Source organism: Balaenoptera ricei, chromosome 5, assembly GCF_028023285.1.
Source record: "Balaenoptera ricei isolate mBalRic1 chromosome 5, mBalRic1.hap2, whole genome shotgun sequence".
Classification (NCBI taxonomy): Eukaryota; Metazoa; Chordata; class Mammalia; order Artiodactyla; family Balaenopteridae; genus Balaenoptera; species Balaenoptera ricei.
The window spans coordinates 8,948,023-8,974,757 of NC_082643.1; the positions used below are offsets into that span (position 1 = coordinate 8,948,023).

The window sequence follows — 26,735 nt, forward strand, 5'->3', positions numbered from 1 at the left end:
TGTATAACAAAGTGAATCAGCTATATGTATACATATATCCCCATATCCCTTCCCTCTTGCGTCTCCCTCCCATCCTCCCTATCCCATCCCTCTAGCTGGTCACAGAGCACTGAGCTGATCTCCCCATGCGATGCAGCTGCTTCCCACTAGCTATCTATATTACATTTGGTACTGTATATATGTCAGTGCTACTCTCTCACTTTGTCCCAGCTTAAAAAATATGGAACGATTCACGAATTTGCATGTCATCCTTGTGCAGGGGCCATGCTAATCTTCTCTGTATCATTCCAATTTTAGTGTATGTGCTGCTGTAGTGAGCACCCATTTGTTTATTTTTGTTTTTATTTCCATTATTCTAGGAGGTGAGTCAAAAAAGATCTTGCTGTGATTTATGTCAAAGAGTGTTCTTCCTATGTTTTCCTCTAAGAGTTTTATAGTGTCTGGTCTTTCTTACATTTTGGTTTTTAATCCATTTTCAGTTTATTTTTGTGTATGGTGTTAGGGAGTGTTCTAATTTCATTTTTTTTACATGTAGATGTTCAGTTTTCCCAGTATCACTTATTGAAGAGCCTGTCTTTTCTGCATTGTGTATTTTTGCCTCCTTTGTCATAGATTAGGTGACCATAGGTGTGTGGGTTTATCTCTGGGCTTTCTATTCTGTTCCATTGATCTATATTTCTGTTTTTGTGCCAGTACCATACTGCCTTGATTACTGTAGCTTTTTAGTATAGTCTGAAGTCTGCGAGCCTGATTCCTCCAGCTCCGTTTTTCTTTCTCAGGACTGCTTTGGCTATTTGGGGTTTTTTGTGTTTCCATACAAATTGTAAAATTTTTTTTCTAGTTCTATGAAAAATGCCGTTGGTAATTTGATAGGGATTGCATTAAATCTGTAGATTGCTTTGTGTAGTATAGTCATTTTCACAATATTGATTCATCTTTGATTTCTTTCATCAGTGTTTTATAGTTTTCTGAGCACAGGTCTTTGGCCTCCTTTGGTAGGTTTATTCCTAGGTATTTTATTCTTTTAATTCTTTTAATTGCGGCATGTGGGATCTTTTAGTTGCGACATGTGGGATCTAGTTCCCTGACCAGGGATCGAACCTGGGCACCCTGCACTGGGAGCATGGAGTCTTAACCACAGGACCACCATGAAGTCCCTCTGCTCTGATCTTTATGATTTCTTTCCTTCTACTAACTCTGGGTATTGTTTGTTTTTCTTTTTCTAATTCCTTTAGATGTAAGGTTAGGTTGTTTCTTTGGGATTTTTTTCTTGTTTCCTGAGGTAGGCTTATATCACTTTAAACTTTCCTCTTAGGACCGCTTTTGCTGCATCCCATAGTTTTTGGATCATTGTGTATTTGTTTCCTTTTGTCTCCAGGTATTTTTAAGTTTTCTTCCTCGACTTCTTCAGTGATCCGTTGGTTGTTTAGTAGCTTCTGTTTTTTTTTTTTTAAATATATATATATATATATATATTTTTTTTAACTTTGGGTTTATTTATTTATTTACTTATGGCTGTGTTGGGTCTTCGTTTCTGTACGAGGGCTTTCCCCAGTTGCGGCAAGTGGGGGCCACTCTCCATCGTGGTGCGTGGGCCTCTCACCATTGCGGGCTCTCGTGCTGCGGAGCACAGGCTCCAGACGCGCAGCCTCAGCAATTGTGGCTCACGGGCCCAGTTGCCCCACGGCATGTGGGATCTTCCCAGACCAGGGCTCGAACCCGTGTCCCCTGCATTGGCAGGCAGACTCTCAACCACTGTGCCACCAGGGAAGCCCCGTTTAGTAGCTTCTTGCTTAGCCTCCATGAGTTTGTGTTTTTTTCAGTTTTTTCCTAGTAGTTGATTTCTAGTCTCATAATCTGTGGTCGGAAAAGATGTTTGATATGATTTCAATTTCCTTAAATTTACCGAGACTTGTTTTATAGCCTAGTATGTGATCTATCCTGCAGAATGTTCCATGTGCTCTCGAAAAGAATGTGAATTCTGCTGTTTTTGGTTGGAATGTTCTGTATATCAATTAAGTCCATTTGGTTTAATGTGTCATTTAAGGCCTGTATTTCCTTATTGATTTTCTATCTGGATGATACGTCCATTGATGTAAGTGGGGTATTAAAGTCCCCTACTATTTAGTGTGTTACTGTCAATTTTTCCTTTTATGTCTGTTAATATTTGCTTTGTGAATTTAAGTGCTCCTATATTGGGTCCATATGTATTTACAATTGTTTTATCTTCTTCTTGGATTGATTCCTTGATCATTATATAATATCCTTCTTTGTCTTTTGTAACATTCTTTTTTTTTTTTAATTAATTAATTAATTATTTATTTATATATTTATGGCTGTGTTGGGTCTTCGTTTCTGTGCGAGGGCTTTCTCTAGTTGTGGCAAGTGGGGGCCACTCTTCATCACGGTGCGCGGGCCTCTCACTATCGCGGCCTCTCTTGTTGCAGAGCACAGGCTCCAGACACGCAGGCTCAGTAGTTGTGGCTCACAGGCCTAGTTGCTCCGCGGCACGTGGGATCTTCCCAGACCAGGGCTCGAACCCGTGTCCCCTGCATTGGCAGGCAGATTCTCAACCACTGCGCCATCAGGGAAGCCCAACATTCTTTATTTTAAAGTCCGTTTTGTCTTATATAAGTATTGCTACCCTGGCTTTCTCTTTATTTCCATTTGTATAGACTACCTTTTTTCCAATCCCCTCACACTCAGTCTGTGTGTGTCTTTAGATCTGAAGTGAGTCTCCTGTGGGCAGCATAAATATGGGTCTTGTTTTTGTATCCATTCAGCCACTCTATGTCTTTTGATTGGAGCATTTAGTCCATTTACATTTAAAGTAATTGTTGATATGTGTGTACTTATTGGCATTATGTTAATCGTTTTTGTAGTTCTTTTTTGCTCCTTTCTTCTTCTTTTTTTCTCTTCCCTTGTGTTTTGATGATTATCTTCAGTGTTGTTTGGATTCCTCTCTCTTTATTTTGTGTGTGTCTATTATAGATTTTTTTATTTTGTGGTTAAATTGTAATTTATATATATGTGATTATTAGTAATCTATCCATATGTGATTATTTTAAGTTGCTGCTATCTTAATTTCTAATTTTAAAAAACTCTTCATTTTTACTCTCCTTTCCTCATGATTACTGTTTCTGACATCATATTTTACTGAATTTCTATATTCTGATTTGACTTTTCCTGCATATTATAAACTAGTAATAGTTAAGGACACTAGTGTGAAAAAATTCTCATAAAACTTTCATGACACAATGATGAGCTCTCCTGATGAAATCTGTAATGGGAACAGCCTTCTATTTTGACTTAGATATATTACTTTATCTTTTCCTTCCAAACTTTCATTATTGACACAGGGCTGGAGGGAGTGGGAAGGAAGAAAATGTCTGAAAATGGAGTACTTACCTGAAAAGCAACATTTCAAACAAGAAGAGATGGAGACAGTTAAATGATAAACTTAAGATCACTGCCCACTCTGTAGCACAAAGGCTGGAGAATAAGTTTATATAAGATCTAGAAAATAAATGTTTTTGCGTAGTCTGAGTTATTAAACCCTGACACCAGTGCCAACTTCATAATTTGTGGGGCCCAGTGCAAAATGAAAATTCACAGCCACGTGTTCAAAGACTAGGAAAAAAAAGTCAATTAAAGGTATAAAATATAATTTTTAAAAATTTTCTTCTATAATCTATTTTTTTCCCATCTTTTCCTTTCAAGGGTAAAAATTTTAATTTTTGAGGAGCTTCGTACTGCTCATTTTCAGAGTCACCTTAGAAAGCAAAATATTGTTCTCCCTTCATCCTAGAAATTAATAAGAAGGGCATACGTTTTTTTCAAAAAAAATCACAACTCTTGGAAGTTTACCACCAGCATCTAAAATGAACAAAAGAGAGAAAAAAACACTTACTATATATTTCAGATTTCTTTGGTGGGGGAGGTCTTCCCATGTGGTATTAATACTTCTTTCAGTTCCTATTACCAAAATAGTAGAAGCAGGAAAAAATATAAACCTAGTGGTTTTTGCTGAAACCGACGAGGTAGCTCTCTTTTTCTGTGCAGACATTCCCAGTGTCTCAGCTTGCTGGAAGAAATTTGCTGACATTTTCCTTTTGTAGTTGTTTGTTTGGTAAAGAATAATAGTAAACATTCTAACATCCACATCTTGGTGATTAATCTTCCACTTTATTGCTTGGTTGTTTCTTTGGTGTTGGTGAGGTCATCTTCCACAGTCTTTTTCAATTTGTCATGGTGTTTTTATTTGCTTAATGTTATTCAAAAATATATATATATAATTTTAAATGATTAGCATGAATTCTACCATTCATCTTTACATTGTGCAATACCAGTTTTAAATGCAAATATAAACATTTAACTTGTATGCAAAATCATAAACATTATGCACTTTGTATTTTGTAGCTCTTATTTACAAGTGTATTTCATCCTTATCAGGATAGTGGAAACACTGCCCCAAATTAACTCAACTGTTTTATTCCACTTCTTGATTCCCACGTGTTCTACCAACACTCTAATTTTGGCCTGATGATAAGGCAGGACAGGAAGGAAAAGGAATTATGGGTTGCCCTATCTTTTCTTTTCTTTCATAATTTAAACTCTTTATTAAATAATGCAATTTCGCTTTCCGCACATTGACTCTTTTCGTAATTTATTAGTTTCCCCAGTTACTTAGCTTTCAAGTGAACCCTCAAATCCCAGGGAAAAGTTTGTGAGCTGAAGTTTATCTAAATAAATTAGGGCTATAAATAAAAAAATTAGTCACTGAGAATCTCTAAAAATAATAGACTTCCTCCTCTGCCACTCTGAGACTAGATGGAAGCTTAACATATTCACAACTTAACCAGCTTAACAAAGTGACCCTCAAAATTATACAGGAAACCTTTATTTTTAGTTTTGAAAGAATATAATATTTGATATTTCAGTGAAAGTATGAAAGTATTCATTATGGGGAAAATCAAAATTTTGTTGGACTTTTCACATTTTTTTAATAAAAAAATTTGTTATTGAAGTATAATTGATTTACAGTACTGTGTTAATGTCAGGTTTACAGCACAGCGATTCAGTTTTACATACATATATATGTGTGTATATATATATATATATATACACATATATTTTTTCAGAATATTTTCCCTTATAGATTATTATAAAATATTGAATATAATTCCCTGTGCTATACAGTAGGTCCTTGTTGGTCATCTATTTTATATATAGTAGTATGTATATGTTAATCCCAAACTCCTGATTTATCCCTCTCCTCACACCCCTTTCCCCTTTAGTAACCATAAGTTTGTTTTCTATGTCTGTGAGTCTCTTTCTGTTTTGGAAATAAGTTCATTTGTATGTTTTTTTTTTTTAGATTCCACACATAAGCAATATCATATATATTTGTCTTTGTCTGGCTTACTTCACTTAATATGATAATCTCTAGATCCATCCATGTTGCTGCAAATGGCATTATTTCATTCTTTTTTATGGCTGAGTAATATTCCACTGTGTGTGTGTGTGTATAAAACATCCTCTTTATCCATTCCTCTGTTGATGGACATTTAGGTTGCTTCCATGTCTTGGCTATTGTAAACAGTGCTGCAATGAACTCTGGGGTATACATGTACCTTTTCAAATTATGGTTTTCTCCAGATATATGCCCAGGAGTAGGATTGCAGGATCATATGGTAGCTCTATTTTTAGTTTTTTAAGGAACCTCCATACTGTTCTCCATAGTGACTCCGTTTCTTTCTATATCATCATTTTCAGCATAAGTGGTTGCCTGACACTGAGAACTAATGGGAGTAAGGAATGGTGTGGTTGGGTTTCTTGCTTCTTTGCATTTCTTAGAATGCCACCGCCTTCCTTCTGTGTTGGAAGCCCAGTTCTTGTTCAAACAGAAAGTGTCGCCTCTAGGGGCTATCAGTGTCCCTACTTATTACTTAGTCGTAGATGTAACCTGCTTACCTTATACTAGGTTTGAGTCTCACTGAGTCTCACTGAGTCCCACACATCATGGACCCAATGGGATTTTGTGCTCACGGGGCATCTTGACCACTATATGTGAACAGGGTGGCAAGAAATAGCAGACATGTTGCACGTATCTCCCCTGCTCACTTGCATACTCCAGTGTTACAGCATGTATCTCCCCTGCTCACTTGCATACTCCAATGTTACATCAGACTGCACTTGTAAAACACAAGTTCAAAGATAAAGTTGTTAAAAATGTTAAGACAGAACATTAAACTAAGTGCAGGGCCTTCTGAGAGCAGGACCCTCTCAGTGTACAACACTGGTCACACACCCATGAAGCTGCCTTGTCTGCTGTATATGTTTGGACCAAACATCTCAAATTCCTTGCTGGTTGTAGAGAGACTGCTCATTGCCACCTAATAATCCTCTCCTTCCTCCTTGGTAACAAAATGCCAATTTTCTTTGGAGTTGTAAGATGCTCAGCTAAAAACTACATTTTCCAGCATCTTATGCAGCTACTTGTAAACAAGTTTTGGTTAATCAGATGTATGCAGAAGTGTTGCATGGGAATTGGGGGATAGCAGTCTCATTCCTCCTTTCCAGCTGCTTAGAATAGAGTTGTGATAGCTAGAACTCCAGCAGTCACCTTGGAACATGAGGCGACCTTGAAGGTGGAAGTTGGGTTCTCAGATAAAATGCATAGAAGGTGCCTGAGTCCCTGAAAAACCATGGAGGTGCCACAGGAGCCCTTGGCTGCTTATCTCAGGACTTTTTATGTGTGAGAGAAATACACTTGTATCTTGTTAAATCACTGTTATTTGGCATTTTAATTATATACAGGTGAAACTAATCCTAACTTACAAGGAAAGCTTCACTGGTTCACATAGGTTAACCAATTAAGTTAAGCAGTGTTTTAAAGACAAACCTTGGGCAGTCCTCAATTTGTTATTGCGTAACATGTTTAGAATACCCTGGCTTGAGTGGCAACGATTTCTAGGATTCAGAGGCACTTTTCCTCTTTCTTCCCAGTTCAGGACTATGTTCTGGAGCTCTGAGATTGCAGGTAGACTCCAGATAAACGCAGTGTTACAATGTAAGGCATTATGGCAGTGATATACGTGAGAGTAGGGTTTTGTAATTTTTTTTCTAAGTAATTTAAATACCAATACCTTACAATGAGCATGGGAAAGAAAATTATAAACATCCTTGTGGATATTTATAAGATTACCTATAGAAAAGAGATGTCAACCATTATTAATTTGTCAACCATAAAAAATAGATGAACTTGTTGCCTAAGAGTAAAGGATCGGGTTGGCTAATACTGCCACCTAGAGTTAAAATTCAAAACTACCACTTATTATCTCTAAGGAGCCTGAAAGGTTAGGGTTTGAGCGGGCAGTTTCTTCTCCCACTGACTAGTACTGGCTCTCCTAATTGTCTTGTGCATTTGTGAAGAGTCACTGGATGACATTTTCCAGGGAGCCTTCCGGAGGTAGCTGGGATGGCAGCTAGAGTGTGATCATAAACCAAGCTAATACATGGGGTGCGGTCCATTTACCATTTATTTGTCCCGTCTAAGGGCTGTCCTGGCTAAGCAGCATGGAGATAGGCTTTGAACTCAGAAGCATTGGGGGTTAAGCAGAAGTGGGTCTAGGAAGAGGATGGCAGAGGAAAGCAATGGAAATGCAATACCCTTACCTCTTCTCAGATGTCCTTCCAGCTGATCCTCAAGGATTGACCTCAGGCCCATTTCCCCTACTCCTACCTGGTTTATTCTGCTTCCCTCAACCCCACGTGTTCCATGATGACCTTTTGTAAGCTCATCCTCTCTCTCATCCCCCTTCTAACATCCTTCTCACCTCACTTTGAGTCAGTGCTGTTTGGTGGAAAGAGGGTAGAGAAGGAGGCGTGGTTTGAATCTGGTCCCGCATTTATCTTACTCTTTATCTTGAGCAAGTCACTACAATTTCCTGAGACTGCAGTTATTCATATCTGTATGGGGTATAATACATGGGACCTTACAGGGTGGTTGCCAAGCCGAAATGGGGAAATGTGTTGTGAGAGAAACTGGCATTTGGTGGGTAGTTAAGAAATTTTATTTTCTTTCCCATTTCTCATTCTCTTGTCCTCCAAAAATCACGGTTAGGGAAAATTAGTAAAAAAAAAAAAAAGGAAAATAGGCTGTTGGTATGAGATATTAGGTATAAATAATCTTCAAAGTCTGATTTTAAAGATACAATGACAATCAATGTCTGTTGCTTTTCTGTTTTTTACCTGTGTGTTCTCTGAGAAAGGGAAGCTCATCAGACATGGTTATAAAGTGGAAAGAAAACCCATGGGCTGTTCAGCTCACTGATCTGTAATTCAAGACCAATCACTTTGACTTCTCTGAGCCTAAGTTCTTTATCTGTGAAACAGAGACAGTGTTCCCTCTCCTGCCTGCTTACTCGGTGCTTATGAGGACACAGCAAGTAAAACAGCTGGAAGGACTTTACAAAGTCTAAAGTAAATACTAATGTAAATAGTAATTATTATTATTTTTTCCCTCCTTGTTATACCCCTAGTAGACATTCAGTAAATATTAAAAAAAATTAACCATGAATTTTACCTAATTAGTTCACCTAATAGTCATTGAATGCCTGTTAAGTGCCAGGCACTATATTTAGCATGTATTGTGTAATAGACACTTTGCTAGGGTTTGGTGAGCCTGCAGAGATGATTAAGGTCCTTTCCGGAGTTGGTTGGGCAAAGGTGAAATAACATAGCCATACAGAGTGAAATCATGGGAGTGTGTGTGTACTGAGGTCAGCATGTGTTGTAGGAGCCCAGAAGGGAGTAACTGATACTGTTAAGTCCAAGAACTTCACAGAGATGAAGCATTTGAGACATACTATTTCTGTAAACAAATGGAGAAGAGGAAATTCCTCTTCTCAAAGTGAACAAAGGGATGGATTTGGAAAAAATCAGGAAGGAAAAGGCAAGTTGTTCGTTGTGACAGTAGACAGAGAGAGAGAACAAGATATGTCTGTAATTGTTGGTGAAATGCAGCTGGAAACATCAAACAAGCAGATCATGGAGGGCTTTATATTATACGCAAAGGATTTTGTGTTTATTATTTCTGTAGCAATAGGCCAACAACCATTAGAACAGTTAAGACATGATCAGAACTGTGTCTTCTGCAGATAACTCTTAGGAGAAAGTAAAAGATTGATTAGAGATGCCAGATATTAGAGATACAGACATGTCAGATGTTATTGCAAAAAAACTGAACCAGGGTAGGAGTGGTGGAGATATAAAGTGGATAGAAAATATGATGCTGATATGAGCCTACATCCTTCAGCAACTAATTGATTAGGGGAAGATTTTGCAATGGGGAGAGAATATACGATGAATTGGAATTGTCTAGATGGAAGGGTTGTGAGGATGTGCCATTAACCCAAAGGGGGCCCGAGAGGAGAGGTCAGGACTCAAAAGTGTGCAAAAATTATTATAACAGAAACCTCAATTAAATGGACTTGGGAGACCAGAAGGGGGAGCTCTCAGGCCCTGGACAATAGCAGAGCCCAACAGGAAGAAAAAGGACTTCCCTGGCAAGGACTCAGCCAATGAAAAGCCATGGACTCTTAGCTTACTACAGTCCTCCCAACTTCCTTTTCCCCTCTATAAACGTGTTCTTCTCTTGCCATGGGGGGATTTGCACATGGTTCACCATGATTGCAGACCCCAGATTGCAATTCTTCACCGATCCCAAACAAACCCACCTTTGCTGGAGAAATATATGGCATTCTATTTGTTAAAGGTCAGCAGGTATGTTATAGTAGAAATTAAATAGGCTTTCTAGTCAAATTAGTCAATGTTAAAATCCTGCCACTTATATGCACGTATCGTCAAACAAGTTAGCAAAACTCTCTGAGCCTTGATTCCTTACCTACAAAATGGGAATGACAACACTGCTTAGTTTCTGTGATTGATGTAGAGGATCCTTGTTGCTTACCTCCTTGGCATCTATCCCCCACTTCTTCCAGCAACATGCCCAGCTTTCACTGGGGAACCTGCTTACTCCTCACTCTCAGAACGCGTGCTCATGAGACATTCTTGCAGGCAGATCTGATCGGCTCAGGAGAGGACATGTGACCCAAATTGGCCCACTGAGGGCATCATGGCTAAACACCACGGCTTTTGTTTGTGAGCAGATTCTTCGCAGGCTGTGAAGCTGAGAGCTGGATATAAAGTTTAGAGCTGCTGTAACCCTCTTGCCACTTCAGAGGAGATTCTGGAATTGTGCAGTTACGCTGCTTGGAGCCTGAAGATGAAGTCCTGATAGCAAGAGGCAGAATGAAGAGATACAGAGAAATGCAGTCTCTCGGACATTGTATAAGCCCTTCTTGACAGCACTTCCCAAAATCAGCCATGACGATGGACTTTTCAGTTATGTGACTGTCAGAAGAGGCTAAGTTATGCTCTCTGTGTGATAACAAACACCCAAAAGCTCAGGGGCTTACAACAACAAAGATTTATTTCTCACTTAGTTACACAGAATGACTGCAACTCTGCTAGATTTTGATCTGGGACCCAGGATGATTGGAGCAATCTCTGTTTGGAAAATCACCAGTTGTAATAGAGGGAAAAGAGAGTAGTAGGGAAAATAAGTACTAGCTCCTAAACCATCTGCCTGGAGGATGCTTCCTGCTTGTCATTGGCCAGAACAAATTCACATACTCAAGCTTGATGCCATAGGGTGGAGAGGGGCAGCAAATATTTCTGAATAATAATAATGCAATCTACCAGTAAATTTCCCTTTTGCTTAAGCGAGCTTAGGTCATATTTTCTGTCACTTGCAGCCAAAAGAACCTTAACTGAGAAAAGCTGTTGAAAGAATTAAATTAGAAATTTTATATACAATAGTCAACACATGGTAAACATTCAGTAACTGGGAGCTACTATTTCCAAGCGCATGAACACAGATGAATTGAGGATTACATCTTTCTCAAATGTTCTCAATTTCTTTAATTTATTCACTATCTCACTAACATTTATTGAGTTCTTTTTATGTGACACACACTGTGCTAGGTGGTGGGGACACAAAATGATACAGTACATTTACAGTTTAGTTCTCCAGTAGATTTCATGTTAAAGAACTTAATATGAGGGCTCAGTGTCTTATGCCTAAGGAAAGTGATAAACATTTAGGAAATTACTATTCAGAAAAAGGTTACATATGGTACATAATGAAATGGAACCAGAAGTATGACCGATACTCATTTACTCACCACTCATTAACCCATTTGTCCAATACATACTTATTAGCCTCTACCACGAGCTAGACCCTCTTGAGGTAGAAAAGCAAAGGACATTTATTCTTGTCTTTACTTAAAATGTAGTAGTAAGGAGAGGTGAGCTGAGAGTATATAAATGGATGCTATAATAAGATAAATAAAACAATAATGCTGATGATGGCTAATGCTGTCACAGTCACCAATAACCTCCATTTGGCCAAACCTAAAGATCAACACTCAACCTTGCTCCACAAGCAATTGACAGAGTTAATCATTCCCTTATTCTTCACTTGCTTCACTTGCTTCACTTGCACACCGCCCTTCCTGGTTTTTCTCCTAAGATCAGTCCTCTGTTACATGCTTAACACACTTACCCCGTGGGTGATCTCATTCAGTCTTCTGGCTTTAAGTATCATCTCTACATTGATGATTCCCAGTTTGATGACCACCTCAACGTCTCTCCCCAACTCCAGAATGATTGAGCTTATTGCCTCCTTGTATAATAAGCGTCTCACAGTTATTACCAGACTGGACTCCTGATCCATCAGCCCCAAACTGGTGCCTCTCTCGGGGTTCCCACTCCCGTAAAGGGTACCACCTTTCACCCCAGTTGCTCTGGCCAACCTCGGAGTAACCCTAATCCCTTTCCTTCTTTCCTCCCACTTCCAATTCATCATCCAATCTGTCGCCTCTGACTTTTAAAACATGCTGAAAGTGATCATTTCTTCTCTCTTCCCCGCTAGGGTATCACCTCAGTCCTGGACTCAGCGTCATCCTTCTGTCCCGGGCTCTCACAGCAGCTTCCCCTAACTGGCTTTTCTGCTTCCGTTTTTGTTCTGTGATTTTCTACATGGCAGCCGGAATAATTCTTTTAAAACTAACGTCAGATCATGTCACTTCTCTTTTCAAAAGCCTCCAAAGGCTCCACTTCACCCTGCACGCTTAGATATGAGAGTGACTCATTCCCTCATTTCCCGGGTCCCATCGGCTCTCTGCTCAAATGCCACTTCATCGGAGAGGTCTTCCCTGATATCTTATCAAAAAAGGCTAGTTCCTTCTGCCCTCGCCCTCCATTCCTTTACTGTTTTATTTTTCTTCACGTTGCCACTTGACATCATACAAAATATTTATTTATCTGTTTATAAATGGGAGGATGTAAAAGCTCCATGAGGATTTTGCCTTTCCAGTGCCAAACGCCGTCTAGAAGAGGGCTGGCACGCAGGTGCTTTTATTAAGTACTCTAGGCATTATTCCACCACAGTTTATTATCAGTTGCATTATCCTAACAGATTAGATTTGCTGTATTACTGTCCACGTTTCATAGACGTGGTAGCCGAGGCACAGAATCGGTAAGTAACTTGCCCAGCGTCACGGGGCTCTCAAGGGGCTTGGCCGGGATGCACATTCGGGCGCTCTTCCTCCGGAGTCCCTCTGCTTCTCAGCACTTGGCGCCCGGGTTCGACACCCGAAAGCCGTTCGCGGGGAGCGAGCTGGACATCAGGGGGCCGCCCGCGAGGGCGCGGCTCACCCAGCCTCCCGTTTCCTGGGACGTCGGCGAGCACCCGTCCCTAGCCTGTGGGTGCCGGAGCCGGCAGAGCGCGCGGATTCGGGCAGGCGGCTGGGCGCGGGAGCGGCCCGTACTTCGGCCGGATCGCGGACCGCCGGAGACGGCGGCGGGGGGACCCGCGGCAACGCGCCGCTGCGGGCGGCCGGCGGGGAGCGTGGCTCGCTGCTGCCGCCGCCGAGCGACGGCGCCACCCGGTCGTGCGGGGCCGACAGCCGGGACCAGCTGGGCCGGAAGGGCGCGGGGCGCGCGGGGGCGCGGGAAGCGGGGCGCCGGGCGCGGGGCGCGCGGGGCGGGGCATCGTGGGGCGGGGCGCGCGGGGGCGCGGGAAGCGGGGCGCCGGGCGCGGGGCGCGCGGGGCGGGGCATCGTGGGGCGGCCGGCCCGCCGGAGACCGGGAAACGGAGCCCCGCGCAGCCTGAGCGCAACGCCTCCCGTTTCGTTTTCCGGACGCGCCTCGGCTTTGTTTCGGTTTCCAGTAGTTCCGTCTTCAAAACGAAACTGAAAGTTGCGCTGAACTGCACAGCGTTCCTTTGCACAGAGATGCCTTTTGGGACCAGCCCTTACGTCTGCGAATCTATCTGGAACAGAGTGACCTTGCAAACGTGGTTTGTGGTTTGGACACCTGAAACTCCCTGAGAAATACCCTAGGGCGTCTTTTTTCTTCAGATTAAAAACATGTATAATAGCATTTTGCTATTATTATTGTATCAATAGAGACACAGGGAAAGAAATCGCTTATTATTCTAACACCCAAAGACAACTGCTAATATTTTGATGCATTTTTTTTAACCTTTTTTTCCTATTATATATTTAATCTTTATAAAATCATGTCATTATACAGTTTTATATACGCAGAATTTAACTCTGTAAATTGCGTTTTCGTCAAACATAATATCATGAACATATTGCCCTTTTATTATGTATTTTTTTAAAATAAATTTTAAATTGTTGCATAACGTTCCAGGTTCTGACAGTACAATTCAGTTATTCTCCTCTTGTGGAAGTTTGTTTTTTTCTCATCAGGGCCATTTATAAATAATAGTATGATTGACATTATTGTAAGTAAATATTTGACCAAATTTCTGATTACTTACTTAAATTCCAAAAGATGTGTCTGGAGGAAAAACTTTTCCTCTACCCTCTTAGTTCTTATACTGAGGGCCTGTGAACTAAACTGACAAAGACAGATTAACGAGAAAAAAACCTTACAACTTTATGAATATTTTATGTGCACAGGAGTTCACAGAGAAGAAGTGAAACTCAAGAAGTGGTTAGACTTAGGAGCTTATATGCCATTTAACAAAGAACAGGGGGTTTGGGTTTTGAGGGATGATCAATTGTGGGGAAATGTCTTTGAAATATATTAGGGAGGCCTTCCCTGGTGGCACAGTGGTTGAGAATCCGCCTGCCAGTGTAGGGGATGCGGGTTCGAGCCCTGGTCCGGGAAGATCCCACATGCTTCGGAGCAGCTCAGCCCGTGAGCCACAACTACTGAGCCTGTGCTCTAGAGCCCACGAGCCACAACTACTGAAGCCTGTGCACCTAGAGCCCGTGCTCCGCAGCAAGAGAAGCCACTGCAATGAGAAGCCCACGCGGCAATGAAGAGTAGCCCCCCCTCACTGCAACTAGAGAAAGCCCTTGTGCAGCAATGAAGACCCAACGCAGCCAAAAATAAAACAAATTAAAAAAAAAAAAAAAAAGATACAAATAATGAACATCTTTAAAAAAAAAAAAGAACTATATGAGGGAAACTAATGGAAGATAAGGGTTACTTTACTAAGGGCTGTTTATGCAGACTCATCTCAGTGCCAGCTCTGGTGATAAGAGTCATTCTTTTCTTCCTGGTATGGAAGGGGGGTGCACCTTCACAGGAGAAATTCATGCCAACTTCACAAATTTATGCTTTTAAGTTGATAAGGGGAAGGCAGAGAACTCTTCCTGCAGCTGTTGATTCTCAATGGCCTTCAGCCCAAAGTCATCCTTAGGCCAAAGTGGCATATTTTGGGGTGGCATATTCTGACCCCCTTCAGGTGGAAATTAGGGACAGCGTGATACTTAAAGCCAAATTCTTCTCCCGGAAGAAGGTACCAGTTTCCACCTTCATGAGTGTATGAATCTTTGGGAATTTTTTTATTGTTGCATAGTTTGCAAAGTAAATCATTGAAAAGGATAAGATCACAAGATTAAAAAAGAAAAAGAAAACTTAAGTGTTAACAAAAACTTTACCGGTAATGATGTGCTTAACTTCAAACCTCTAATAATTCAGAGACAAATGCTTTGGGAGAACAGTTTGGATTGTCCTGTAGGGAAATGTGCTCAGGTTTTCATTTGTGGGCACATCTGGCCCATTGGGAGGCATGTTACTGCACTCTTCACTGTGAGTGCCACTGGCAACTGCCTCTCACACTCAGGCAGGCTCCCTGCCCTTAGCAAAGGATTCACTATTCTCCCTCTTCAGGGCTGGAAAGTCAGAGGAATGGAGGAGGGGTGATCCCATCTTCTCTCCTTTATCTGGCTGGGTTTTGACTCCACCCTCATAGAGCAATGTTAGGGCAAGCAACAAGTCCTTACAGGTTCCCCTCCTCCACATGCCCACCCTTTTAAATAGCAGCCGTATTCCCATAAGGACAGTGCCACACATTGAGCCTATTTCCTTCACACCTTTAAGGTGGACGGTAGGCCTTGATTTAAAAGTCATTGGAAGAGATGGGAAATCCCAGAGACCCTTCCTTTTCAAGAAAAGTCCTTTCTTAAACTTGGTATTAAATTAACAATCTTGTGGGAGGTTTGGTTTTGTTTTTGTTCCTAAAGAACGAATTCCGGCATTGGAAACTCTACATGTTGGTCCGGTGAGCTGTGGAAAGCAGCACTCCCTGGCCGGCTGTCACAAAGGAAGGGTCTTCACGTGGGGATCTGGTTCTGAAGGACAGCTGGGAACTGGAGAATTTAAGGAAATAAATTTTGCGCCTAAGTACGTATTTTAATTCATTCATTTATTCATTCAGTATTTTTGAGTTTCATGTGCCAGGCACCATGCAAGATGCCAGGGTCCAAAGACGGCTGTAACAAACACGGTCCCTAACCTCACGGGTTACAGTGTAGTGAGGGAAGGAGGCGGGAAAACAAGGTATAACACCAGTTATTATTTAATTAGAGTCTGTGAAAGAGCAGGGCAGCATGAAGTGAGAACCTGTGACCCTGTGATCTTAATCTTAGGTACTGGAAATAACTGTGGGACCCACTTGGACCTCCAGAGTTGGTGTAAAGATTATTTTAAAGCGAAAATATTTGAGCTACAGAAAATTCACAGAGACATCTTACCTGACTAAAACAGGGTCTCCTGAAAATACAACTGCCATTAACCCTCCTTTGAGGGAGTTTCCTATGAATTCAGCTGTTGTAAAGACAGACCGCCCAATCAGCATCAAAAAACCCAATTGAACCTTCCATCCTCTCCCACTGAAGCCCTAAAAAAAACCCTTTTGCTAAGTTAATATATGTACACCTCTACTCAGGCTATTGTACAAATTTTCCATTACTGGGAGCTCCTGTCTGTACGTGTAGATAAACTTTGCCTTTTTCTCCTGTTAATCTGTATATACTCAGTTAATTTGCAGGTCCCCAGTCATGGGACACAAGTTGGAAGAGGAAAGGTTTTCCTCCCAACATAACCTTTTGGCTTGTCATAAGCCAGTGGATCCTAATATTTTACTTAGTAAAATCGGGGGAAAAAATCACATCCTCACACACAGCTTCCTAGGCCAAAGGATTTGACAAGCAGTCTGAACTGTGTGTTCATGAATTACGTGCATTGGAAATTTTCAAAAGCGTGTTTTTTAATGCTAGGAGGTTACCTTTTGTTACTTTCTCTGCTCATTAAATTGTGTAAGAGATTGCTGTGGCTTGGGGGAATGAGCACCGAACTTGGAATGAAAAGCCTGAGGTTTGAGTCTGTTCTACAACTGACAGCAGTTCACCTCTCTGAGTTTTCCTAGGTTGAACCGTGTGAAATTGCTGATAGTTATGTTTTTGATCCACAAAAATGGCAATTTAATAGGAATCAACCTAGTGGTATCTTTATCTCACAGGGTGAGATAGGTGATGTAGATGACAGTACTCTATAAATTCTAAAGCCCTGGACTATATGTGTGTGAAGAAATTTATTTTTCTTTTAGGCTGATAAGTATAGCATAAGTATAGCATAAAAGTTAGTACATTATACAATGTGTTAAAAGCCCAATAATTCAAAAGCCCAATTCACTTTTTTTAAAAAAAATTTATTAATAATTAATTAATTTATTCATTTATTTTTGGCTGCATTGGGTCTTCATTGCTGGGCGCACGCGGGCTTTCTCTAGTTGCGGAGAGCAGGGGCTACTCTTCGTTGGGGTGCGTGGGCTTCTCATTGTGGTTGCTTCTCTTGTTGCGGAGCACGGGCTCTAGACACGCGGGCTTCAGTAGTACAGTACACGGGCTCAGTAGTTGTGGTTCCCGGGCTCTAGAGCGCAGGCTCAGTAGTTGTGGTGCACAGGCTTAGTTGCTCCGCGGCATGTGGGATCTTCCCAGACCAGGGCTTGAACCCGTGTCCCCTGCATTGGCAGGCAGATTCTTAACCACTACGCCACCAGGGAAGTCCCCCAATTCACTTTTGAATTATATATTGTCTTGGATTCTGCCCTGCACCTTTGTACATGTTGATGACATGTTAAAATAGCTTGAAGGCTTTGGAATAAAAAGTTTGTTCGGGGTTTTCCATAAGATGTTATGGAAAACCCCGAACAAACTTTTTAGCCAACCCAATAGTACAGAAATACAAGAAAATAAGTTAAAATATCTGTAGTCCACTTGGTGACCCAATCTGAAGAAGGATTAATAGATTTTGTATCATTTTTATTATAGGAAGATAGAAACTCTGACTCGTATAAAAATTATACAAGATTCCTGTGGATGCCACCACTCCCTGGACCTATCAGAAGGTAAAAAAAGTCTTCTTGGATCTCCTGCGTGTCATCAGGAAGTAATCTTTTGTATAAGAATGATACCTGTACCTCGAGTCTGTCATACAGAGTGAAGTAAGTCAGAGAGAGAAAAACAAATACCGTATGTTAACACACATATATATATGGAATCTGAAAAAAAAAAAAAAAAAGAGGTTCTGAAGAACCTAGGGGCAGGACAGGAATAAAGATGCAGATGTAGAGAATGGACTTGAGGACGGGGGAGGGGGAAGGGTAAGCTGGGACGAAGTGAGAGAGTGGCATGGACATATATACACTACCAAATGTAAAATAGATAGTTAGTGGGAAGCAGCTGTATAGCACAGGGAGACCAGCTCAGTGCTTTGCGACCACCTAGAGGGGTGGGATAGAGAGGATGGGAGGGAGGGAGATGCAAGAGGGAGGAGAGTATATATGTATAGATTCACTTTTTTATAAAGCAGAAACTAACACACCATTGTAAAGCAATTATACTCCAATAAAGATGTTAAAAAAAAAAAAGAATGATACCTGTTGAGTTTAATGCACTGGGGTTCCTTTTAATGCATTTAAAGTTAAAAAGAAAACTTAGATGTCGTAACTTACAGAAATCTGACATGTGTTGGCATTTCTCTGAGTAGCGTCAGAAGAACTTGATTTTTGACTTCTTGTAAGTTTTCCATCTCTGGTCAAATTCAACATAAAATGTTGTTGTTTTCCCCCCCCTCCCAAGTCATTCCACAAGTATTTATTTGCCTACAGTGTCTCCAGCAAAGAGGATACAGCAGTTAACAAACCTAAGACCCCGCTTTCATGAAGCTTATATTCTGGGGAGATGTAGGGGAAGTGAGCCTTAAACACACAAATAGTTGTGTGGTGTAACAGGGATAAGGGCGTGAAGAGAAGTGAGGCGAGGCAAGGAGACAGAAAGTGAGGAGGTGGACGGAGGGAAGGGGTCTTTCTATTTTATAAAGGAGGTCAGGGAAGCTATCTTTATAAGGTGAGATGTGAACAAAGACCGAAAGGAAGGGAGAGACAGGATGCTAATAAGGTCATGGTCCAGAGCATGATCCAGATGCAAGGCCATGCCCAGCGGGGGTGCCCAGGAGCAGCAGGGGGTCTGGAGAGGGGGATGAGGGAGCAGGAGAGGCGAGGCCTGAGACATGGTCGTGGGAGTCCTGGTGACATGGGGCTTATGAGCTGTGGTAAGAATTGGCCTTCTATTGAGTGAGAGAGCAAGCTCCTGAAGGGTTCCATCTGACTTATATTTATATTTTTATTATTTATTTATTTATTTGTGGGGGTTTTTTTTTTTTTTTTTTTAGATTTAATTGATCATATATTTTTATCATGCATCAGTCTTTTGCAAACATAAAAAGGAAAATGTGGACCGACCAAACTGGTAAAGCTTTTCCTAAAGCTTCTTTGCATTCTTTTTTTTTTTTTTTTTATAATATCTCTCAATTCTTTTTTTATACAGCAGGTTCTTATTAGTCATCAATTTTATACATACTAGTGTCTACATGTCAATCCCAATCTCCCAATTCATCACACCACCACACCCACCACCCTGCCGCTTTCCCCCCTTGGTGTCCATATGTTTGTTCTCTACATCTGTGTCTCTATTTCTGCCCTGCAAACCCATTCATATGTGCCATTTTTCTAGGTTCCACATATATGCGTTAATATACGATATTTATTTTTCTCTTTCTGACTTACTTCACTCTGTATGACAGTCTCTAGATCCATCCACATCTCAACAAATGACCCAATTTTGTTCCTTTTTATGGCTGAGTAATATTCCATTGTGTATATGTACCACATCTTCTTTATCCATTCGTCTTTCAATGGGCATTTAGGTTGCTTCCATGGCCTGGCTATTGTAAATAGTGCTGCAATGAACATTGGGGTGCATGTGTCTTTTTGAATTATGGTTTTCTCTGGGTATATGCCCAGTAGTGGGATTACTGGATCATATGGTAATTCTGTTTTCAGTATTTTAAGGAACCTCCATACTGTTCTCCATAGTGGCTGTATCAATTTACATTCCCACTAACAGTGCAAGAGGGTTCCCTTTTCTCCACACCCTCTCCAGCATTTGTTGTTTGTAGATTTTCTGGTGATGCCCATTCTAACTGTTGTGAGGTGATACTTCATTGTAGTTCTGATTTGCATTTCTCTAGTAATTAGTGATGTTGAGCACCTTTTCATGTGCTTCTTGGCCATCTGTATGTCTTCTTTGGAGAAAGGTCTATTTAGATCGTCTGCCCATTTTTGGATTGCGTTGTTTGTTTTTTTAATATTGAGCTGCATGAGCTGTTTATACATTTTGGAGATTAATCCTTTGTCCGTTGAATCGTTTGCAAATATTTTCTCCCATTCTGAGGGTCGTCTTTTCGTCTTATTTATGGTTTCCTTTGCTGTGCAAAAGCTTTGAAGTTTCATTAGGTCCCATTTGTTTATTTTTGTTTTTATTTCCATTACTCTAGGAGGTGGATCAAAAAAGATCTTGTGGTGATTTATGTCAAAGAGTATTCTTAAAAAAAAAAAAAAAAAAAAAAAAGAGTATTCTTCCGGGCTTCCCTGGTGGCGCAGTGGTTGAGAATCTGCCTGCCAATGCAGGGGACACGGGTTCGAGCCCTGGTCTGGGAAGATCCCACATGCCGCGGAGCAACTAGGCCCGTGAGCCACAATTACTGAGCCTGCGCGTCTGGAGCCTGTGCTCCGCAACAAGAGAGGCTGCGATAATGAGAGGCCCGCGCACCGCGATGAAGAGTGGCCCCCACTTGCCGCAACTAGAGAAAGCCCTAGCACAGAAACGAAGACCCAACACACCCAAAAATAAATAAATAAACCCAAAAAGTTAAGAAAAAAAACTTAGAAAAAAAAAAAAAAAGAGTATTCTTCCTGTGTTTTCCTCTAAGAGTTTTCTAGTGTCCAGTCATACATTTAGGTCTCTAATCCATTTTGAGTTTATTTTTGTGTATGATGTTAGGGAGTGTTCTAATTTCATTCTTTTACATGTAGATGTCCAGTTTTCCCAGCACCACTTATTGAAGAGACTGTCTTGTCTGCATTGTGTATCTTTGCCTCCTTTGTCATAGATTAGTGGACCATAGGTGGGTGGGTTTGTCTCTTGGCTTTCTATCTTGTTCCATTGATCTATATTTCTGTTTTTGTGCCAGTACCATATTGTCTTGATTACTGTAGCTTTCTGGTATAGGCTGAAGTCAGGGAGTCCTGATTCCTCCAGCTCCATTTTTTTCCCTCAAGACTGCTTTCGCTATTCGGGGTCTTTTGTGTCTCCATACAAATTTTAAGATTTTTTTGTTCTAGTTCCGTAAAAAATGCCATTGGTAATTTGATAGGGATTGCATTAAATCTGTAGATTGCTTTGGGTAGTAGAGTCATTTTCACAATATTGATTCTTCCAATCCAAGAACATGGTATATCTCTCCATCTGTTGGTATCATCTTTGATTTCTTTTTTCAGTGTCCTATAGTTTTCTGAGTACAGGTCTTTTACCTCCTTGGGTAGGTTTATTCCTAGGTATTTTATTCTTTTTGTTGCAATAGTAAATGGGAGTGTTTCCTTAATTTCTCTTTCAGATTTCTCATCATTAGTGTATAGGAATGCAAGAGATTTCTATGCATTAATTTTGTATCCTGCAACTTTACCAAATTCATTGATTAGCTCTAGTAGTTTTCTGGTGGCATCTTTAGGATTCTCTATGTATAGTATCATGTCATCTGCAAACAGTGACAGTTTTACTTCTTCTTTTCCAATTTGGACTCCTTTTATTTCTTTTTCTTCTCTGATTGTCATGGCTAGGACTTCCAAAACTATGTTGAATAATAGTGGCAAGAGTGGACATCCTTGTCTTGTTCCTGACCTTAGAGGAAATATTTTCAGCTCTTCACCATTGAGAATGATGTTTGCTGTGGGTTTGTCATACATGGCCTTTATTATGTTGAGGTAGGTTCCCTCTATGGCCACTTTCTGGAGAGTTTTTATCGTAAATGGGTGTTGAATTTTGTCAAAAGCTTTTTCTGCATCTATTGAGATGATCATATGGTTTTTCTTCTTCAATTTGTTAATATGGTGTATCACACTGACTGATTTGCATATACTGTAGAATACTTCCATCCCTGGGATAAATCCCACTTGATCATGGTGTATGATCCTTTTAATGTGTTGTTGGATTCTGTTTGCTAGTATTTTGTTGAGGATTTTTGCATCTATATTCATCAATGATATTGATCTGTAATTTTCTTTTTTTGTAGTATCTTTGTCTGATTTTGGTATCAGGGTGATGTTGGCCTCACAGAATGAGTTTGGGAGTGTTCCTTCCTCTTCAATTTTTTGGAGGAGTTTGAGAAGGATGGGTGTTAGCTCTTCTCTAAATGTTTGATAGAATTCACCTGTGAAGCCATCTGGTCCTGGACTTTTGTTTGTTGGAAGATTTTTAATCACAGTTTCAATTTCATTACTTGTGATTGGTCTGTTCATATTTTCTGTATCTTCCTGGTTCAGTCTCAGAAGGTTGTGCTTTTCTAAGAATTTGTCCATTTCTTCCAGGTTGTCCATTTTATTCGCATAGAGTTGCTTGTAGTAGTCTCTTAGGATGCTTTGTATTTCAGCAAAGTTTTTGACTGTAATATCTTCTAATATTTTCTCAGGTCCTTTCTCTCTCTCTTCTTCTGGGACCCCTATGATGCGAATGTTGTTGTGTTTAGTGTTGTCCCAGAGGTCTCTTAGGCTGTCTTCATTTCTTTTCATTCTTTTTTCTTTATTCTGTTCCGCAGCAGTGAATTCCACCATTCTGTCTTCCAGGTCACTTATCCGTTCTTCTGCCTCAGTTTTTCTGGTATTGATTCCTTCTAGTGTAGTTTTCATTTCAGTTATTGTATTGTTCATCTCTGTTTGTTTGTTCTTTAATTCTTCTAGGTCTTTGTCAAACATTTCTTGCATCTTCTCGATCTTTGCCTCCATTCTTTTTTTGAGGTCCTGGGTCATCTTCACTATCATTATTCTGAATCCTTTTTCTGAAAGGTTGCCTATCTCCACTTCATTTAGTTGTTTTTCTGGGGTTTTATCTTGTTCCCTCATCTGGTACATAACCCTCTGCCTTTTCATCTTGTCTATCTTTCTGTGAATGTGGTTTTTGCTCCACAGCTTGCAGGATTGTAGTTCTTCTTGCTTCTGCTGTCTGCCTTCTGGCGGATGAGGCTATCTAAGAGGCTTGAGCAAGTTTCCTGATGGGAGGGACTGGTGGTGGGTAGAGCTGGCTGTTGCTCTGGTGGGCAGAGCTCAGTAAAACTTTAATCCGCTTGACTGCTGATGGGCGGGGCTGGGTTCCCTCCCTGTTGGTTGTTTGGCCTGAGGCAACCCAACACTGGAGCCTACCCGGTTCTTTGGTGGGGCTAATGGCGGACTCTGGGAGGGCTCTCGCCAAGGAGTACTTCCCAGAACTTCTGCTGCCAGTGTCCTTGTCCCCACGGTGAGCCACAACCACCCCCGCCTCTGCAGGAGACCCTCCAACACTAGCAGGTAGGTCTCGTTCAGTCTCCCCTTGCCGCAGACCGGCTGCAGAAAGCTAGAAGTTCCTGGCGGTGAGGGGTAAGGAACTGAAAAGCACCAGTATGGGGTCAGAAGGGCCAAGACAACTGATGGTTGCAAGGCTAGTTTATTCAAAGAGCATGAATGTATATATAGTTTTAGTACGGAACGAATACCAGACAACAAATCAGCAAACCTTGTATTTTCACATAATTCTGTCGCCACTATCTATGCGCCATTATCTATGCGCCATTATCTATGCGCCACTATCTATGCATCACTATCTATGCGTCAGCATGCCTTATGGGCCATTCTTTGGAGATACAGACTTCCCCCTCAGGGCAGCACGTCCTTCTTCTGGGGAACAACCAGGGGCTCTTAGATCCAGAGCAGGCACCTGGAACGAAACTGGCCGCAAGCCATTTTCCTTTTTTACGCTCAATACCGCAGCGTCAGGAGTGCATACCAAGAAAGAGACAAGCAGTTCTCCGCAAAGCAGAAAGCTGAATAAGCTTACAGCTTGGGGGCCACCACATTTCCCCCTTTTTTATTATTTTTTAAAGCTTGATAATGTAGTTTTAAGCCATGAACATCCTGACGCAAGATAGCGAAGCGCCCCATTACAAATCTAACAATACAAGGTAATAAACCGATCACCAATAAAAGTAGTACACCAATTGATATCAGGCCTGAGAGCCCTCCATGAATCCATTGTATCGGATTTAGCCCTTGTAGTTGATCTAATAATCCTTGAATCAAATTCTGGGGTCCATCTTTGTCCAGGTGGGCCTCTTGAATAGCTTGTATTTCGGCATTTAACTTTTGAATATCAAGGCTAATGTGTCCATCAGTCCATACACTTAATATATGCATTTTTACTTTTTCCCAATCCCATTGTGAATCATTATATAAATGTTGAGTTACACAAATCCAGGTATATTTGGCATGACAAATCAAACGCATTTTTAATTTTAAAGCCATAACTTGATCCCCTATTCCTATTAGAACATTTTTTAATTCATCTACTTCCGTTTTTAGTTGGGTATCAATATGACTTTGTAGGGCTAATGCTACACTAGTATTTTTAGATAACTGATTAACATAATGAGCCTGGTGAATAGTTTGTGAAAGAGCAATCCCAGCAGTGGCCGCAGTAGCAGTTAAAGCTGCTAAGGCTAGGATTGCACATATTAGAACACCTATAAATCTCTTTGGTCGTTTTAATGCTTCAGTCAATTCCAGCCAGGCTTGCATGCCAGTGTTATGATACCATGGTTCAGACAAATTAACAGGTAACATTACATAAGAAGGTTGCTTCATAATCATAACAGATGTAGATCCTTTAACGGGCAAAACACAACTACTAAAGATACAATTAACACAAGTAATATTATAACCTATAGGATTCATAGTGTTTTCTACAATTAAATCTCCAATCAATAAAGCATAAGGAGGAGCGACGCAAGTAATCACCGGTCTATAAGAAAAGGATAAGGCAAGTTTCCAGAATTCCCATTGCTTGTAAAAAACAAGGCTGTTATTATTAACGGGGACAGAAGAAACTAGTATGGTGCCATTATCATAATCTAAAGTACACCAGACAGAGGCTTTAGTCCATGTATCATTACAAACAGGAAAATCAAACTGCGGGAATTCAGAAGCCATAAAAGCAGGAAATTGTAGTCCTGTGACAGTCTTTACGACCGTAATTTGATGTCCAGCTAATAACGTCCCTTGATTACCTATGGTAGTTTCAATACACAAATAATGTCCAGTATCTTCAATCCTCAAGCGATATATGCATAGAGAATGATCCAACGAAGTATTAGAAGCAAGCTTAGTTACTCTAGCATTCATGTGAATGGGAACGTTATCCTTATACCAAAATACAAAGGTGGATAAATCTTCTTGTCTAGGAACAGTCAAGTAATTTGATTTCGATCTCCCCTCGCCTCCCTGACAAGTTGTCTCCTACTCCGTCGCCGCATTCTTCTCGTCCGCCGGGGGAACCGGTTGGGGTGTGCTGTGGTCTATTGCGAGAGCCTCAGGCGACGCATTCTTCGAGTCAGGGTGTTTATTGGTGATGGTATGATAATGTCGAACCAAGCGCTCCGGGAGCCACCGCGGAGAGTCTGCCTCCCTAGGGAAAACACAAACATGGCCTCGGCCCCATACTAAAACAGGGTCTGGTCCATGCCAAAGGTTAGTCATGGGATCTTTCCATTTAACAAGCGCTTTTTCAGGAGGGGTTCCAGAAAGACCTGTAAACAATCGTTCATAAGGCGTGTGACTAAATGCATCTAAAGTTAAAAAATTTAAAATAAATAAAGCATGATTAAGCATAATCTGAGGAGATCTATCATATTCCCCCTTTTTTATTTTTTGTAATGTAATTTTTAATTGTTGGTTGGCACGTTCTACAATACCTTGACCCTGAGGATTGTAGGGGATGCCTGTTTTATGTGAAATATGGAAAGTTGCACAAAAATTGGCAAAAGCTTTACTCGTATATCCTGGAGCATTATCTGTTTTTAAAGCTTTAGGAATTCCCATAGATGCAAAACAATGAAATAAATGAGTAATTACATATTTAGTAGATTCCCCAGCCAAAGGCGTAGCACATATAAAATTAGAGTAAGTATCAACAGTTACATGAACAAATTGTAATTTACCAAAAGAGGGAATATGAGTAACATCCATTTGCCAAAGATGATGAGGGAGTAAACCCCGAGGATTGACTCCAAATTGTGGAACAGGAAGGTGGGGTAAACATTTAGAGCAGGACTTAACAATGTATCGGGCTGTTTCTCTAGAAATAGAGAATTGTTTTTGAAGCATAGCAGCAGATTGATGATGTAAATTATGTGATTGAGTAGCAAGATCCTGAGGTTGAGATAAACTTAAGCCTATAATCTTTGTATTTTCGTCAGCCAATTGATTTCCCAAAGACAATGGGCCAGGGAGACCTGAATGGGCTCGAATATGTAATATGGCTACAGGAAACTCATGCTGACGAATAATCTTTTGTAGTTGAAAGAAAGTCTGAAACAATTGAGAATCAACAGTATTGCCAATTATAGCAGTTTCTATGTTACGCAAAATAGTAACCAAATAATGGCTATCTGTATAGAGATTAAAAGAACAATGTGAAAAGATTTGAAAAGCCAAGGAAATCGCATGTAATTCGACTCGTTGGGCAGAGGTATGATCTGTTTGTTCTTTATGAAGTAAGTCATCAGAAATAACCACAGCGATGCCATTGGCAGAACCATCAGTAAAAACATTTGGGGCATTGAGAATAGGAGTTGAACAGATAGTTTTAGGAAAAATAAATAGATGTTGAGTAGCAAAATGAAGGAGCTTATTAGAAGGATAATGA

At 40.7% G+C, this 26,735-nt stretch overlaps 1 protein-coding gene and 1 non-coding gene across 2 annotated transcripts in view; one reads left to right on the plus strand and one right to left on the minus strand.

Moving 5' to 3' along the window:
- Positions 1-214: 214 nt before the first annotated feature.
- On the minus strand, positions 215-321 carry LOC132366818 (U6 spliceosomal RNA). Its single transcript, XR_009503541.1, has one exon. It is a non-coding gene; the product is annotated as a U6 spliceosomal RNA (small nuclear RNA).
- An 8,875-nt stretch (positions 322-9,196) lies between these two features.
- The window catches only part of HERC6 (HECT and RLD domain containing E3 ubiquitin protein ligase family member 6), a 66,488-nt gene continuing 48,949 nt past the window's right edge, over positions 9,197-26,735 (plus strand). Inside the window, 6 exon segments of the mRNA XM_059924325.1 lie at positions 9,197-9,254; positions 12,698-13,296; positions 14,852-14,905; positions 15,490-15,496; positions 15,633-15,792; positions 17,721-17,797. Of these exon segments, the coding sequence (XP_059780308.1) occupies positions 9,197-9,254; positions 12,698-13,296; positions 14,852-14,905; positions 15,490-15,496; positions 15,633-15,792; positions 17,721-17,797 (955 nt within the window).